Source organism: Clupea harengus, chromosome 16 (genome assembly GCF_900700415.2).
Source record: "Clupea harengus chromosome 16, Ch_v2.0.2, whole genome shotgun sequence".
Lineage (NCBI taxonomy): Eukaryota > Metazoa > Chordata > Actinopteri > Clupeiformes > Clupeidae > Clupea > Clupea harengus.
Window position 1 is genome coordinate 7,145,483 of NC_045167.1, and position 13,196 is coordinate 7,158,678.

At 41.3% G+C, this 13,196-nt stretch overlaps 1 protein-coding gene and 1 long non-coding RNA gene across 2 annotated transcripts; both read right to left on the reverse strand.

The window, feature by feature from the left end:
• Positions 1 to 280: 280 nt before the first annotated feature.
• LOC116224213 lies at positions 281 to 2,899 on the reverse strand. Its single transcript, XR_004165491.2, has 3 exons — positions 1,304 to 2,899; positions 424 to 527; positions 281 to 322 (listed from the first exon to the last, which is right to left on the reverse strand). It is a non-coding gene; the product is annotated as an uncharacterized LOC116224213 (long non-coding RNA).
• A 5,284-nt stretch (positions 2,900 to 8,183) lies between these two features.
• On the reverse strand, positions 8,184 to 13,190 carry LOC116224188 (plexin-C1-like). Its single transcript, XM_031583355.2, has 10 exons — positions 11,543 to 13,190; positions 11,205 to 11,339; positions 10,833 to 10,933; positions 9,884 to 9,992; positions 9,655 to 9,784; positions 9,446 to 9,548; positions 9,225 to 9,321; positions 9,018 to 9,056; positions 8,779 to 8,874; positions 8,184 to 8,285 (listed from the first exon to the last, which is right to left on the reverse strand). The coding sequence occupies exons 1-10, from the start codon at positions 11,720 to 11,722 to the stop codon at positions 8,184 to 8,186; spliced, it is 1,092 nt and encodes a 363-aa protein (XP_031439215.2). The 5' UTR covers positions 11,723 to 13,190.
• Positions 13,191 to 13,196: the final 6 nt, after the last annotated feature.

A 13,196-nucleotide genomic window follows, 5' to 3' on the forward strand; every position in this document is an offset into this window, starting at 1 on the left:
CAAGGATATGGTGGTGATCTTTGGACCCTTATTTCCTAATCTGATTTTGTGATGTTTTTGAACAATGGTTTATATTAAAGGTGCATCGTTCCAACTGCAGTAGGCTAGTGTCTCTCTCTCTCTGTGTGTGTGTGTGTGTGTGTGTGTGTGTGTGTGTGTGTGTGTGTGTGTGTGTGTGTGTGTGTGTGTGTGTGTGTGTGTGTGTGTGTGTGTGTGTGTGTGTGTGTGTGTGTGTGTGCGTGCATCTGTTTCTTCATGCACATAATCAAGAGTCTCTCACCTGAGTCATATCTTTCCTCATAGACAATGCCAGAGGTCCACCCTAAACACAAAGCCAAAAAAAGCATCAAGATATTGTCATCGATAAAGTATATACAGTATATAATTTGTAAACAAATACATGTAGTGATGTAGTTTACCAACCTCAGGAAAGAACATTCTAGAAGCAAAATGCTTGTAATCCAGGAAGGGTACGGCTCCAGTGCTGGAGATGAGCCCTGATCTGTCTGTCTGCATCTCCACAAAACCTGGGAGTCACAAAAGATATTTCAGCCAATCATGCATCTACATTTGTGTATATATATTGAGTGTATATGTGTGTTTGTGTGTGTGTGGAAGCTTGGAGTCACAAAAGAGATTTCAACCAATCAAGCACCTACTGACAACAGTGGGAAGCTGTTTTCTCACTTTTGTGCGTGTGTGTGTGTGTGTGTGTCTTTATGTGAGTGTGTGTGTAGAACCTAGAAGCCACAAAAGCTATGTGTGAGTTGCATTTTCCTGAAGATTTAGGATCAGCTACTCTTCCTGGGGCAACAGATAAGACCATTACAGACAAAACAACCAAATTATATTAAAATCAGAAAAGTATAACTGACAATATTCTTTCTCGCCAACATATTACTATACATTTTCTTATTCATATACACTTATGTGTATTAATATACACTAAATTCATAAACATTGAATATACATACAATTAAAACATTAAAACTTAAAACATTTTTATATACATAAAAAAAAGTGGTTACGGGCGTTGGGCTATTAGGTGTTGCTTAACTTGTTTTTTAAAGCTTGCTTTATTCTGTGCTTTACTGAGTTCCATGCAATCATGGCTTGATATATTACTGTACGTTGTTTTGATTGTGTTCTAGATTTAGGAACTGTGAAGTGACCTCTGGTGGCATGTCTGGTGGGGTAGGAATGTATGTTAGAGCTGAATATGAGTTGATTATACAAACAATTAGGAATTTTCAATATATGAATGTGTCTAAGAAAAACCAGCAGTGATGCTGAAGAGAATGACCTTGGCCGATGTCGTCGTATTCTAGCATCTCCAGCCGTTCTGGAGCCTTCTGATTCATCAGCATCCTCTGCTTCTCACGATTCAAGTACACAACTGCCACCCCCACCACCACTGACACACACACACACATAAACACACACACCAGTGAGAGCACTTTCCATGAGAAACAAGACGACGACGAGACAGCACTGACATAATTAAACATTAACTGTGACTATATCAACATGCAATATTGTTGATGAAAAACTACGAGACTAAAATGTACTTTTACAAAAGAATTTGTTTACAAAAATCTCTCTTTATTTTCATTGACAAAGAAGAGGAGATGTTTTTGTTCCTAAATTACTATCCAAATATCCTGTTCATTGGATGGCATATGCTACAGTTTCGTCATATCAGGACACGCCACACACATATAAATGTAGACGCTCAGTGCTAACAGTATGCCAGGTGCTTGCAAGGCAGGTATATGGTTTCAGTTAGATTGCAATCAGCCCAGACTTTTAGTCAACTAAACCTTGACTAAAAAAACAGAATACAGTTGACTAAATATGAAAAAAAAAATAACAAGGACATTCAACAATAAGACTAAATAAAAAAAATTGCTGACAAAACTTGAACACCAGTGAAAACACACACTCACACGTGCAGGGCACGAGATGGTGCTCCATTTCAAAGAATCAGATTCCCATCATGTGACAACTCAGCTGAGCAGCCATGGCAACCAGTGTTGCAGCTGGTACACTGACTAAAGCTTCTCACAAACACAACTGGCATGTTCACATCTAGAAACCTTCTCTTGTCTTTATTTTTTAAATGAAATTATTTATTTATTCATAGTTGTTATGGTTATGGAATTTGGAAGACGCTTTTGTCTGTTTTTCCAAAATGACTTACAAAACAAAAGTTCTGAGATAAAACACAGTTGTTATGATATTGATAGACAAATGTAATACATTGTTATTCTAATCTTCTAATTATTTTAATCTGAATGCTTACATGTACTGAATTAAGGAACCAACTCTTGCGATATGAATGATTGTGACACTTTGCTGAAGTGATACATCCTGTTTTTGCTGTCAGGCACCTACTGATAAGACAAGGGTCAGACAAGGGTCAATGCCTTGTCTCAGAATAATGCCCCCTGCCTGCTCATGAAACATGTTTTGAGGAACTATATGAACTATATAGACTGGCTGCGCCCAGCTCATCTTTGGAGTTTTGTTCATGACATTGGTCGTGTCACTCTCCCTCTTTTGCAAAAGATAAAGCACTGATTGAAATTCCGATTGCTGGTCTCTGTCTCATTAATATTAACGTCTTTATATTAATTTATCTAATATATCTATTCTCAACAATCCCTTTCCAGTTGAGTTTAGAGCATGATGTGCTCATGAAGTTCTTTACCACAGATTGTGATGCCGATGAAGATAAGGATGCGGATGATGTACGACAGGTTCTGGCTTTTCTTAAGGCTTACTGAAAACCTTCCAACAGTGATCTACAACACAAAGGTAAAATACATCACAGTGCTGATGACAATGATGAAGCAACTTTACCACAACAATAACGAAGATTATTAACAGTAATAATAACAATCTCTTATTATACGGCTATTCAGAATGTTCCAAAAAGTCCCATTGATTTGAATGGGCCACCCCAAACGTTTGCAGGTCTGATATTTCTTCATATTGACCGCTGCGAAAAATTAATGGCCGCTGTCATCGAGTTTTTTGCTTCTAATTCACATCTTTCATATCATTCCGCTAGTAGTCCGGTCATTTAACGTGACAGAAAGTTCTGTAACTTGAAGTCCGCGAGTAATAGGTTGCTACGCAACACCTGGAACTTTAAGGTTCTATTTGCGTGAACTATTTTTTCTTAGCGGAAATCATGAAACGGCAACACAATCATTAAAAAGAGGTATTTTGGAGGAGTGTCTTTTTGTTTTGGCAAGTAACCGTATAATAATCTGGATAATGTATAGTCCTCCGGTCAGTATTGGAAAATAAATCCCTTCAGGACGTAACAAGACCACTCCGCTGCGCGTCGGGGTCCTGTTCATCCCGTCAGACTATACATTATCCCTTATATATCACATATTCAGTCAAACCCATGACAGTTGCTTGTGTGACGTGCCTTCAGTGTATCTATGCTGAGACCTGGCTGATTACTGATCTCACACAGAACAGAGGTTATGTCAGTACTGGGTTTGATTCGTTCAATCACACAGCTATAAGACTTCTCCCCCTGCATGGCCTGTACACTGATCTCTTCTTGTTTCAACGCCAGGGAGTCTGCAGTTTTCTGGGCAGAGGAAAAACATGATATAACATACGTATGTATCTAGACACCAGCTGTGATGTAAATAGGAAGTGCATAGAATATAATGCATGTATCTTGAATTTTACATTGAAATGTATGTGCATATATTCAACCAAAGAGATACTAGTTAGCATTCTAACAAGCTTTTATCAGTACTAACTTTGCTGTGTGGTTTCGCAAGGTTTTGCATTCCTTTAGGTAGTTTTAGACAAAAACTCCTTCGTGCTGCTGTAAGCAGGGAAGCACAGAAATGTGTGTGTGTGGTGCCTACCTGTATTACGACAGACATGTCCTTGCCTGTACGTGTGGTAGTGAAGCTGATGAAGTGTGGGTCTGGGTGGTAGGTGAGCTTGACTCTGCAGGTCACAGAGAAGTTCCCCACCATCAGCATCACAGACTCATGCCTGGGCTTGGGAGAGCCCAACAACCCAGGAGGGGTGGAATAGACGAGTTTCTGGAAGAAGAAAAAGATTTCCCTAACATGATCAATCATCTTCTTCATCAGGAAAAAGAGCTCCTATCATTAAGTCAGACTCATGTTTCGGCTCATGCAGGTGCTTGGTCTCATGAAGAGTTAAAATGTCGCAGTCTGGCATGATGAAAGTGATTACTCAGCTATGACCATGACATTTGCCTATGACCACACCAGACATAAACCTTCAATACACACGTCATTCCAGTATAGAAAGTTAAAAAATAATGGGACGTGGCCCGTGTGCTGTAGCAGCAAGCCTGTTTCAGTGGCCAAAAACTGCTGAGTCACAGTTCTGGGGTTGGCTAACAGCTGATGGAAACTGAGTCAGCAAAGACAAGCAGAGTACATGAATGACTAAGACATTATGTCATGCAACACAGAAGGGAGGAAGAACATCAGAATGTTTAAAATAAACGGTTTGATTACAGTTTTTCTCGATTGCTTATAGCCCCGTCACACCATGACGCTCTGGTCAACGTTCTCTGAACTTTCTAATCATTCAATTTCGAGCGTTCTAGGGCGATGTGGACAGATCTGGCGTGTTACTAACGAAATAATAGCGTAGGACTGACACATGACTAGCGTGGGACTGACGCATGAGGAGTGTGTAACACCGACCAAGTGACGTGTCACTGGTCCACGACAAACGTGTGCTGACGTGTCACTCCAGCGCGACAAACGATAAGTCAACCTTAGAAGAGCGTGTTAAGCATGTAATTAACGTGTAAATAATGACAGAAAAGCGTTTTGCTGGCGTGTGGGTTTTATGGTCAATGTCTTCGGACGAAGATTTACTGTTATTATTACTGTGATTTACGTTTTATGTTATTAAAATAAATTATTTAAATTTGACACTAAATTTGTGTTTCTCAATGTTTATTATTAGAAAACATCAACACATCCACACACATTGTCCATGTCACAAGAGTCTTCATATCATATCCATCTGCCATGGAACAGCACCAGCTATAACAGTGCTCAGCTATGTTCAAGTTCAGTACATCTACTTCATTCTGGCTCAAGCAAGCATATATACCCTCCACTCCGCTTTTCGCTAGATTATGCAATGACCTTGCATGACATGATAGCATTGAATATGTAGATGTATAGTGCACAGAATAACGTTTGCAATGATGTAAGTTGCGTTTGTTGATCACGTATGGTTAATAACATATTAATTGTAGAAGGGACATGATAAAATCAAGATCTTCCCTTGGTGAAAAAACTTTCGCCGATATCTTCCTACGAGAGATGGGTTAGGTGCTCAAATTTCCCTGGATCAAAGAGGACGTTAGTAGGCATGTCCAAACTAAAATTCACGTCTCAGGATTGCTGCGCACATAAGTTATTTCGGGTGCATCAACTGTACTCAGTCTACCCTACCCAACGACTGACTACGATAGCCAAACTCGTGCAAAGTTAATAAAACGTTCCACGAAAGTTCTCCAGCGTTTAAATTAAACGTTGAAGAACGCTGATCTCCATGAGAACTTTTGTGCATGTTCAAAACTTTTTTTTTGGACCAGCGTTCTCCTCCGATCACCGACGATTACAGCGTTAACCAGCTTTCACACAAAGCTCTTCTGGCGCAATACCAGTGACCATGGACGATTACCAACGTTTCCTCTAACATCATGGAACGTTGACCAGAACGTCATGGTGTGACGGGACCTTTACACACATTTAGCGAATCATGGGTCAATTTAATCTAATGCTCACATCTTCTTTGCACAGCAAGAGTCTTCTCTGGCGAATAGGTTAACTATTTCTCATTGCTTTCACACAAATTTCTTTGAGTTTTAACACACTTTTCAAAACAGTTAACACACCTTCTCAGAGAAAGACACGAAACCTTATTGAATAACAATGTCAACACATTGCAGACACTTAAGGGGCTTTTATACTCGGTTTTAACGTAGAAACGTTAGGCAGCATTCAGACGAACGCGTTGGAATGCGTTGCGCCAACGGATGGCGGAGGAGGAGTCTGGCGCGTGGGGTTCTGTTGATACCAGAGACGTTATAGTGAGATTGACAGGTCAACAAACCAATCAGGCCACTAGCAAGCTGCTTACCTTGTAAGCAGTAGCATGCTAACATTAGGTAGGGTGCTCACACACCTCGCAAATCCTATCAGACTTATTTTTCAGTTACAATAAAGGGGTTTTTACATTGTACAGTGTCTATTTCTCGGTAACTTTAAAAAAAATCTAAGCAAAAAAAAGTCAAACAAACAACTTTTAGGTACAAATACGACCATCTACAGAGTTTTTTAGCTTGCCGCTTTTTACACGTGAGCATATACGGGATCTGATTGGCTAGAGCCTGTGCTGTCAGTTATGCATGAAAGGCAATTTGATTGGCTGACGCAGGCTCAACTCTTGCCGCAAGCAAAGCATGAAACGCAACGCACGGGAACCCAACAGAGCCACAATTCAGTTCGGCAAAGGATGACGTCACCCTATTCAAAGTGAATGGAGATCCGTCAACCCTGACGGATCAACGCATTCCAACGCGTTCGTGTGAAAGGTCTGTTAGTAGCAGCCTACTGAAACTGCTCTCTATATTCTAAATATTGTCAGCACCTGTGTGAACTCTCTGTGCACAACTAATCAAGTAGTTCTCAACCTCTAAAAGAGGTCAATAGATTGATTTTGATACCAAGCATGGACTGAGGAGGCCGCCACCAAAAATAGTGCAATAGGCTGTAAATACTGTAAATATACAGTAATCAGAATTCTACCGTATATGTTGTAAATTACTTTAGTGAAACTACAGTACTACATTGTATTGTGGCAACACACTTTACAAAAGTATAGAAATGGTTGTTGCCAAGAGTGCAAATACAATGAAACACAGTACAGTAAATTGACTGTAAAGGCCAGCAAAGTGTCATTGTTATGGCCGGACGTACAAACAATTGATGTGAAAGTATGACGGCTCAGGTTTGGCTGAACCCTTTGACCAGCCTCTCTCATAGAGAGGTCATGATTGACTACGTGATCAATGACTGTTGCCCTAATTTCATTAGAGCATCTTACATGAATGCCACACAGGGGCCCCTCTATTTCTACTATGGCCTCTTCCTTGTCCTCGTCCTAGTCCTTGCTGAGGTACACACTGGCCCACACTGGTGGCAGGGGGAGACTGTTCACTGCAGAACAGATTTGACCTTTTTACTGTATATTGAAACCTGTCATTTTGACTTCTTACAGTATCCAATCTAATGTGGAAAAATGACTGCAATAAATATTTTTGTCATTGCCATTTTGTACACAGTAGAACAAATGCAAGATCAATGGTGTTGACAGGTCCTTGTTTAGAATATCTTTTACAGTATTTAGCAATACAAAAGCAGAACTACAATATTTGATGTATACAAATGATCAGATTTCAAATACTTTCTGACAGTATATTGTCAAGAGTGCTCAGTACAAAACCCAAATTGTAGTATATTGTCAGTGGTAAAATAGTCAATGCTGTGAGGGTGTTGCACAAAAGTTGAAGTGATGGATTCAGAGGTTGATATTGATAGCTGTAGTTTGAATTTTGTTATCCATTGTTAAATAAATGAGAAAACATACATTTTCAATTGAGCACAAATTGTAGGTTTTGATGGAAATGTTTGGTTTTGATGGGTGTGTGATACGTTTTGAGAAGGTGGTGTCATTCTGCAAACATCAAATAGTGTTTTGGTTATTTCATCTTCTGTTATGGGCTGTGTGTGAGCTGTTTTTAAAAAGTAAACAGTGATTGGAAAAATGTGCCAAAGCAATCGAGAAAAACTGTAATTCATTAATTCATCCAAGAAAAAATGATGAAGGGAGAACCACAGATGCTGCAAATTCTCTGCAGAACAGAACCCTCATTCTTACCCCAGACATGAGGACAGGGGTGATCTCTTCAGATGACCCGCCGTGCTTCACCTTCTCCACAAACTCCAGCTTAGAACCCACAAACAAGATATCTCTGCCTCCACTGCAGAACAGAGAACACAAAACCCCACAGCAGGTCAAACATCTGAAGAAGCTTCTTAAAGTACTTGTAAGATGTTCCTCTAGCCGGGGCTGGAGAGCAGTGCTCACAACACCAAGCACGGGTTCAGCTCCTGATGCATGATGGGGAGGCTGTGTAATGTCTGATGCTTTAGTTTGGACGAACAGAGGTAATGCTGGTGACTGATCTATGAGAGAGAAGATAGCGACTGCAACAGATTCTGTATCACATCAAGGAATGATGCATTGGGTCAGGGGAATTAAGATTAATACATTTGACTCTATGTATCCTAGAGACTCTGAAGAGGCTTTTTAGGATCGATGTATTAAACTGTATCTGGCCCACAGATAGATGTATTAAACTGCACCTGGCCCACGTGGTATTTGGGGACAGGCCTCTGCAGGTCGGCTGGGAGGCGTAGGTGAGTTTGGCGTTGCCATGACACTGGCCATCTGGTGTCAGCACACACACTCTCACGGTGCTTTTGGTTCCACTCGGAATGTGGAACGACAGCAACTCAACGGAATTGGAGTTTCCAGAATGGGACAACACTGGGGACCTGGTCAAGTGACAAAGCAGTGAATAAGATGACACATTTACCCACTCAGTACATTATTTCCCCTCTCCAGGAAAGGTACCTACTCTTTTCGATTGCAGTCCATGTTTCCTTGGAAACTGACCTTCGTGACTGATTCCAGGTTCCTTCCTTTAATAACAGCACCATTTCGGCCATGGATGGAAACTTCATCAGGTGTCACGGACAGAATTTCTGGCGTCTAAAAAATAGTGACGCGGAGAGAGACTTAAAGACAGAGCGTGTAATAAAGATTATGAACTATGACTGAAACTATGTTCGAAACGCATCTTCACTTGTAAAAGATAAAAGCACATAGAACTGCAAAGTGAAACCACAACTTACTGTCAGGTTCTGTCCTGGTGTGAGGTTTCTACATACATCCTAGGAAGCGGAAGAATGAAGAAAAAGCCATCACAAATCAGATATGACCTATGTGTGTCACACATCCATTAAATGTTTCTTCTCCATGCTCCAGACGTTACAGTAATTGTGAGAGGTTAAGAATCGTTGTTGTTGTTGTTGTTGTTGCACTTCTGAGACACGTCTCACCTGTGTGGTCACATTGTCCTCTGTGGAGGCTGTCCTCCAGGTACAAGCATCACCTGAGAGAGACCACACACACCCTGCAGAGAAGCACTCCATACACCTAAGGAACACACACACACACAATTAATTTGTTGTAAAAGCTTTGTGCTGAAAAAACACTTTCTTTTCACTTTTAACTGAAAAGGCAATGAACATGACCAGAGAAAACATAGCAGCTGTCTTACAAAACAGAAGGTGGCCCTCCTCTGATAGCGGAGCAGTTTTCCAAACGCACGTCCTTAATGAGTGTCTCCCTCTGGACTGTAATGATGACGCTTAGGCTGAGTCCTGCACACATGAACACCATCAGTTGATCAGTCCATATGGACATAATCTAGTCATCAACAAGCTGTTACTGTATCAGTAATTAGCAGACATGTGTCCATTCAGAGACCTTCGGCAGGGAAGCTCTCACTAGAGAGGATGCAGGAACAGGAAGAAGGCCCAGGGCTGTCACACTTCTCTAAAGCACACGAGAAATGTATGCCACTGTTCAGGTTGGGTGAGGCTGTAACTGTGATGTCCTGGCAAGAGACAGAACCACAGACTGTCAGGCTCATGATGAAATCCAATCAAAACAAAGCCACACTTGACAGAATATCCGTAAGAAAAGCCTCCTCCACCTGCCCATTGGTGCTCCTCTTCATGTGGACAGAAATAATCTCCCTCTGCTGGGACGTTCCAGGAACTGAGACCCAGTCAGAGCTGGAACAGTCATGTTGAAACGAGCATCTGGAGAGGAACAGAACATATGTGTGTGTGAGTGTGTATGCGTTTGTGTGTGTGATTGTGTATGTGTGTGCATCTGGAGAGGGACAGAACATACAAGCTATGCAGTTACTGTTTTACCAACCAGGTGGGTGGAAACAGCTTTTTTATGGGTGAGAAGAGAACTGTGAAGTTGTCTGAAATAACTTGGTGTAAGAGAACTGCAAGCATGGTAACAGTTACAGTAAATATGCCCTTGTGTGTGTGTGTGTATGTTTTTGTGTGTGTGAGAGTGTGTATGTGTGAGGGTGTATGTGTTTGTGTGTGTGTATATATGAGAGAGAGGGAGAGAGTGTGTGTATGTGTGTGTGTGTGTATGTATGTGGGTGGTCATTGTGGTGAAACATGCACTTCATTACAGCTGTGTGAGCTATAGTTGTATGAAGGTGAAGTGTATGTGAGTGTGTATGTGTGTATATATGAGAGAGAGGGAGAGAGAGAGTGTGTGTGTATGTGTTTGTGTGTGTGAGTGTGTATGTGTTTGTGTGTTTCTGTGTATGAGAAAGAGAGAGAGAGAGAGAGAGTATGTGTGTGTGTGTTTGTGTATGTGTGTGTGTGTGTGTGTGTGTGTGTGTGTGTGTGTGTGAGAGAGAGAGAGAGTGTGTGTGTTTGTGTGTGTGTGTGTGTGTGTGTGTGTGTGTGTGTGTGTGTGAGAGAGAGAGTGTGTGTGTGTGTGTGTGTGTGCGTATATATGTGGGTGGTCATTGTGGTGACACATACACTTCATTACAGTTGTGTGAGCTATAGTTGTATGAAGGTGAAGGCTGTTCAAAAGCACACCGGGGCATCCTCAAGTGTTCTCACCTGCTCTGAGACACACACCAGCCACAGAAGGGGTCCAGGGCAGACCAGCAGTCCCTCAGAGTCTGATACACACCACATTGGGCCACAGGGACCCTTATCATCTACAACACACACACACACACACACACATATGCACTCACTCTATCAGATCAAAATGTTAACAGGAGCATATTGATGTGCTGTTCTGGCTGAAGAAGGTCATGAGATTTTGGCATTTCAACATTTTCAGTTCCCCTCCAGGCTACCATTTCTCATTTACACTTTTCAGCAAGTGAGTAAGAACAGGTATCACCTGTGGGACAGCAGACACACACACTTTACAAACAGTATTTTACCCCAGTTCTGTGGTAATCTGTTATTTAGCGGACCCACCTGGTTTCCCAGAGCCATGTAAATGTCTGTGTGATGCACTGGGGTAAAGAGCATCCTGGGTAAAATGTGTTGATCCTCATTTGAACTGTACAGCACAGTGGGGCAGCCAGGTCTGAGGGATACATCTACAACAAGCTGGAAGGCAAAGATCGGCATGTTGATTTGAAGGACATTTTTATATCAAAAGGACCCCTTTAAAGCATTTAAACAACGACAGAAAATAATGGCTCGGTTAGAATAATGCCCATTGTATCTCCGTGTAGGCGAATTCAGATAAAAAAATAGCAATGCATTGCATTCAACTTCAAATAACAACAATCCATAAAACTGAGACCCACCTTGTTCAGCAGTCCAGTTCCAGTGCCAAAGAAAAGCACAATCCAGGAGTTGCTCCTTAAGGCAGCGACTGATGTTATGTTGCTGGACCTGAACACCACCGCAGCTGGCTTGAGAACTTTATCTTTGATCAGATCAGACTGTAGAAGAGCAATAACACTGATAAACAGGGGTGTGGTCATTCACTGCTTCACCACAGTAATATGATTCCTTTAAACTTATTAATCAGAAATAACAACATAGACAAATACATTTCAGCACATATTTTCTTCATTATTATTTTCAAACCTGGCGTTTATCTTCTACGTTACACTCATCTTTGTTAAAGCAGAAGCCTGAAACAGGGGCTGTTTGCCATGGGCTGATGTCAAAAATTGCCACCGCGGCGTCTCCAGTCTTGTCCTGAAAGACACCTGCCCAAAGCACCTGAGATCCTCCAGGAATAGGAGCAGAGGACAGAAGCATCCAGGATTCGTTGCCGTCGCAACACTGAAGCGCCGCACCGTGGAGGGTTCGGAAGGTTTCCCCTTTAGTGTCCCGATTATTAAGCCTCAGAAGTTTGACTTTTGATTCGAATCCGTTCTTGACGTTCACAAGAAGATAGATTCGTTGTATATTTGATGCATTCAACTGGAAACCATCTACAAACTGAATTCCCTGGCCAATAATTGGTTGGATGCTGGCGGTATCATGTAAATCTAATTTGGAGAAAATTCCTCCAATCTGACCATCTACAGTATCCCGTAATGTTACTAAGGGGTCACTGTCACACTTTGACGTTCCTCCGTTTTTGGCCACCAATAAGTGTTTGTTCGTTCCATGGTCAGTAAAAAAAGCAATATTTGAGTATGACCCAATGGTGACACTGTCCCTTTGTATCCTTCTAGAGATGTTATTCAGGTCAAGAACTTCACAGTATCCACAGAGATTCCCAGGGAGAGATCCGCATGTCAACAGAGTACCGTTACTGATGAAAGGAAGTAAAGTCACCACGTTGTTTGCAGCTGAATTTGAAATGTGTTTAAGCATTTCCAGTGTGAGGCTCAGGGTCATCTGATGAAGTTCAGTAGGCTTATCCGTGAGGACGAATAGTTTATCGATTCCAACGGCTAAATTAACAATATGCCCATCAAAAACGTGCGTTTCTTTACAAAGAGCATATCTGCAAGCAGCCAGAAGAAACGCGAGTAAAGCAGCTCCCATTTTGTGCGAAAATTCGGCTACATTTGTCTGAACAAGTAACCTACTGCAGACGATACGCTTTCTCTGAACGCCCTGTCACTTAGTTCTCCTTAAGAACAGAAGGAACCTACATCAGTATAGAAAGTTGTTCAGTTGCCCTTTCCGCATAAAGAAGCGAAACTTCGATTGTGCAGGAAAAGTAGCCTATCCTAAAAACTGGGTTACTTTTTTGTATGGAAACACATCATAAAATGAAATATGAAATGTTGTGTTTAATATGAATGTAATGAAAGCATACGATCACACGGATAAACGAAATTCAGAGTGGGTTGAACAAGAAATCAGTGCCCTAATTATTATTATTATTATTATAGTAATATTACTTATATTATTATTGAAAACAGCGCTCCTTTCACTCACAGTCCTTGCCTGTTCGAAACATGGTCATACAGATCCGACTTGCTGCAGGTTCAA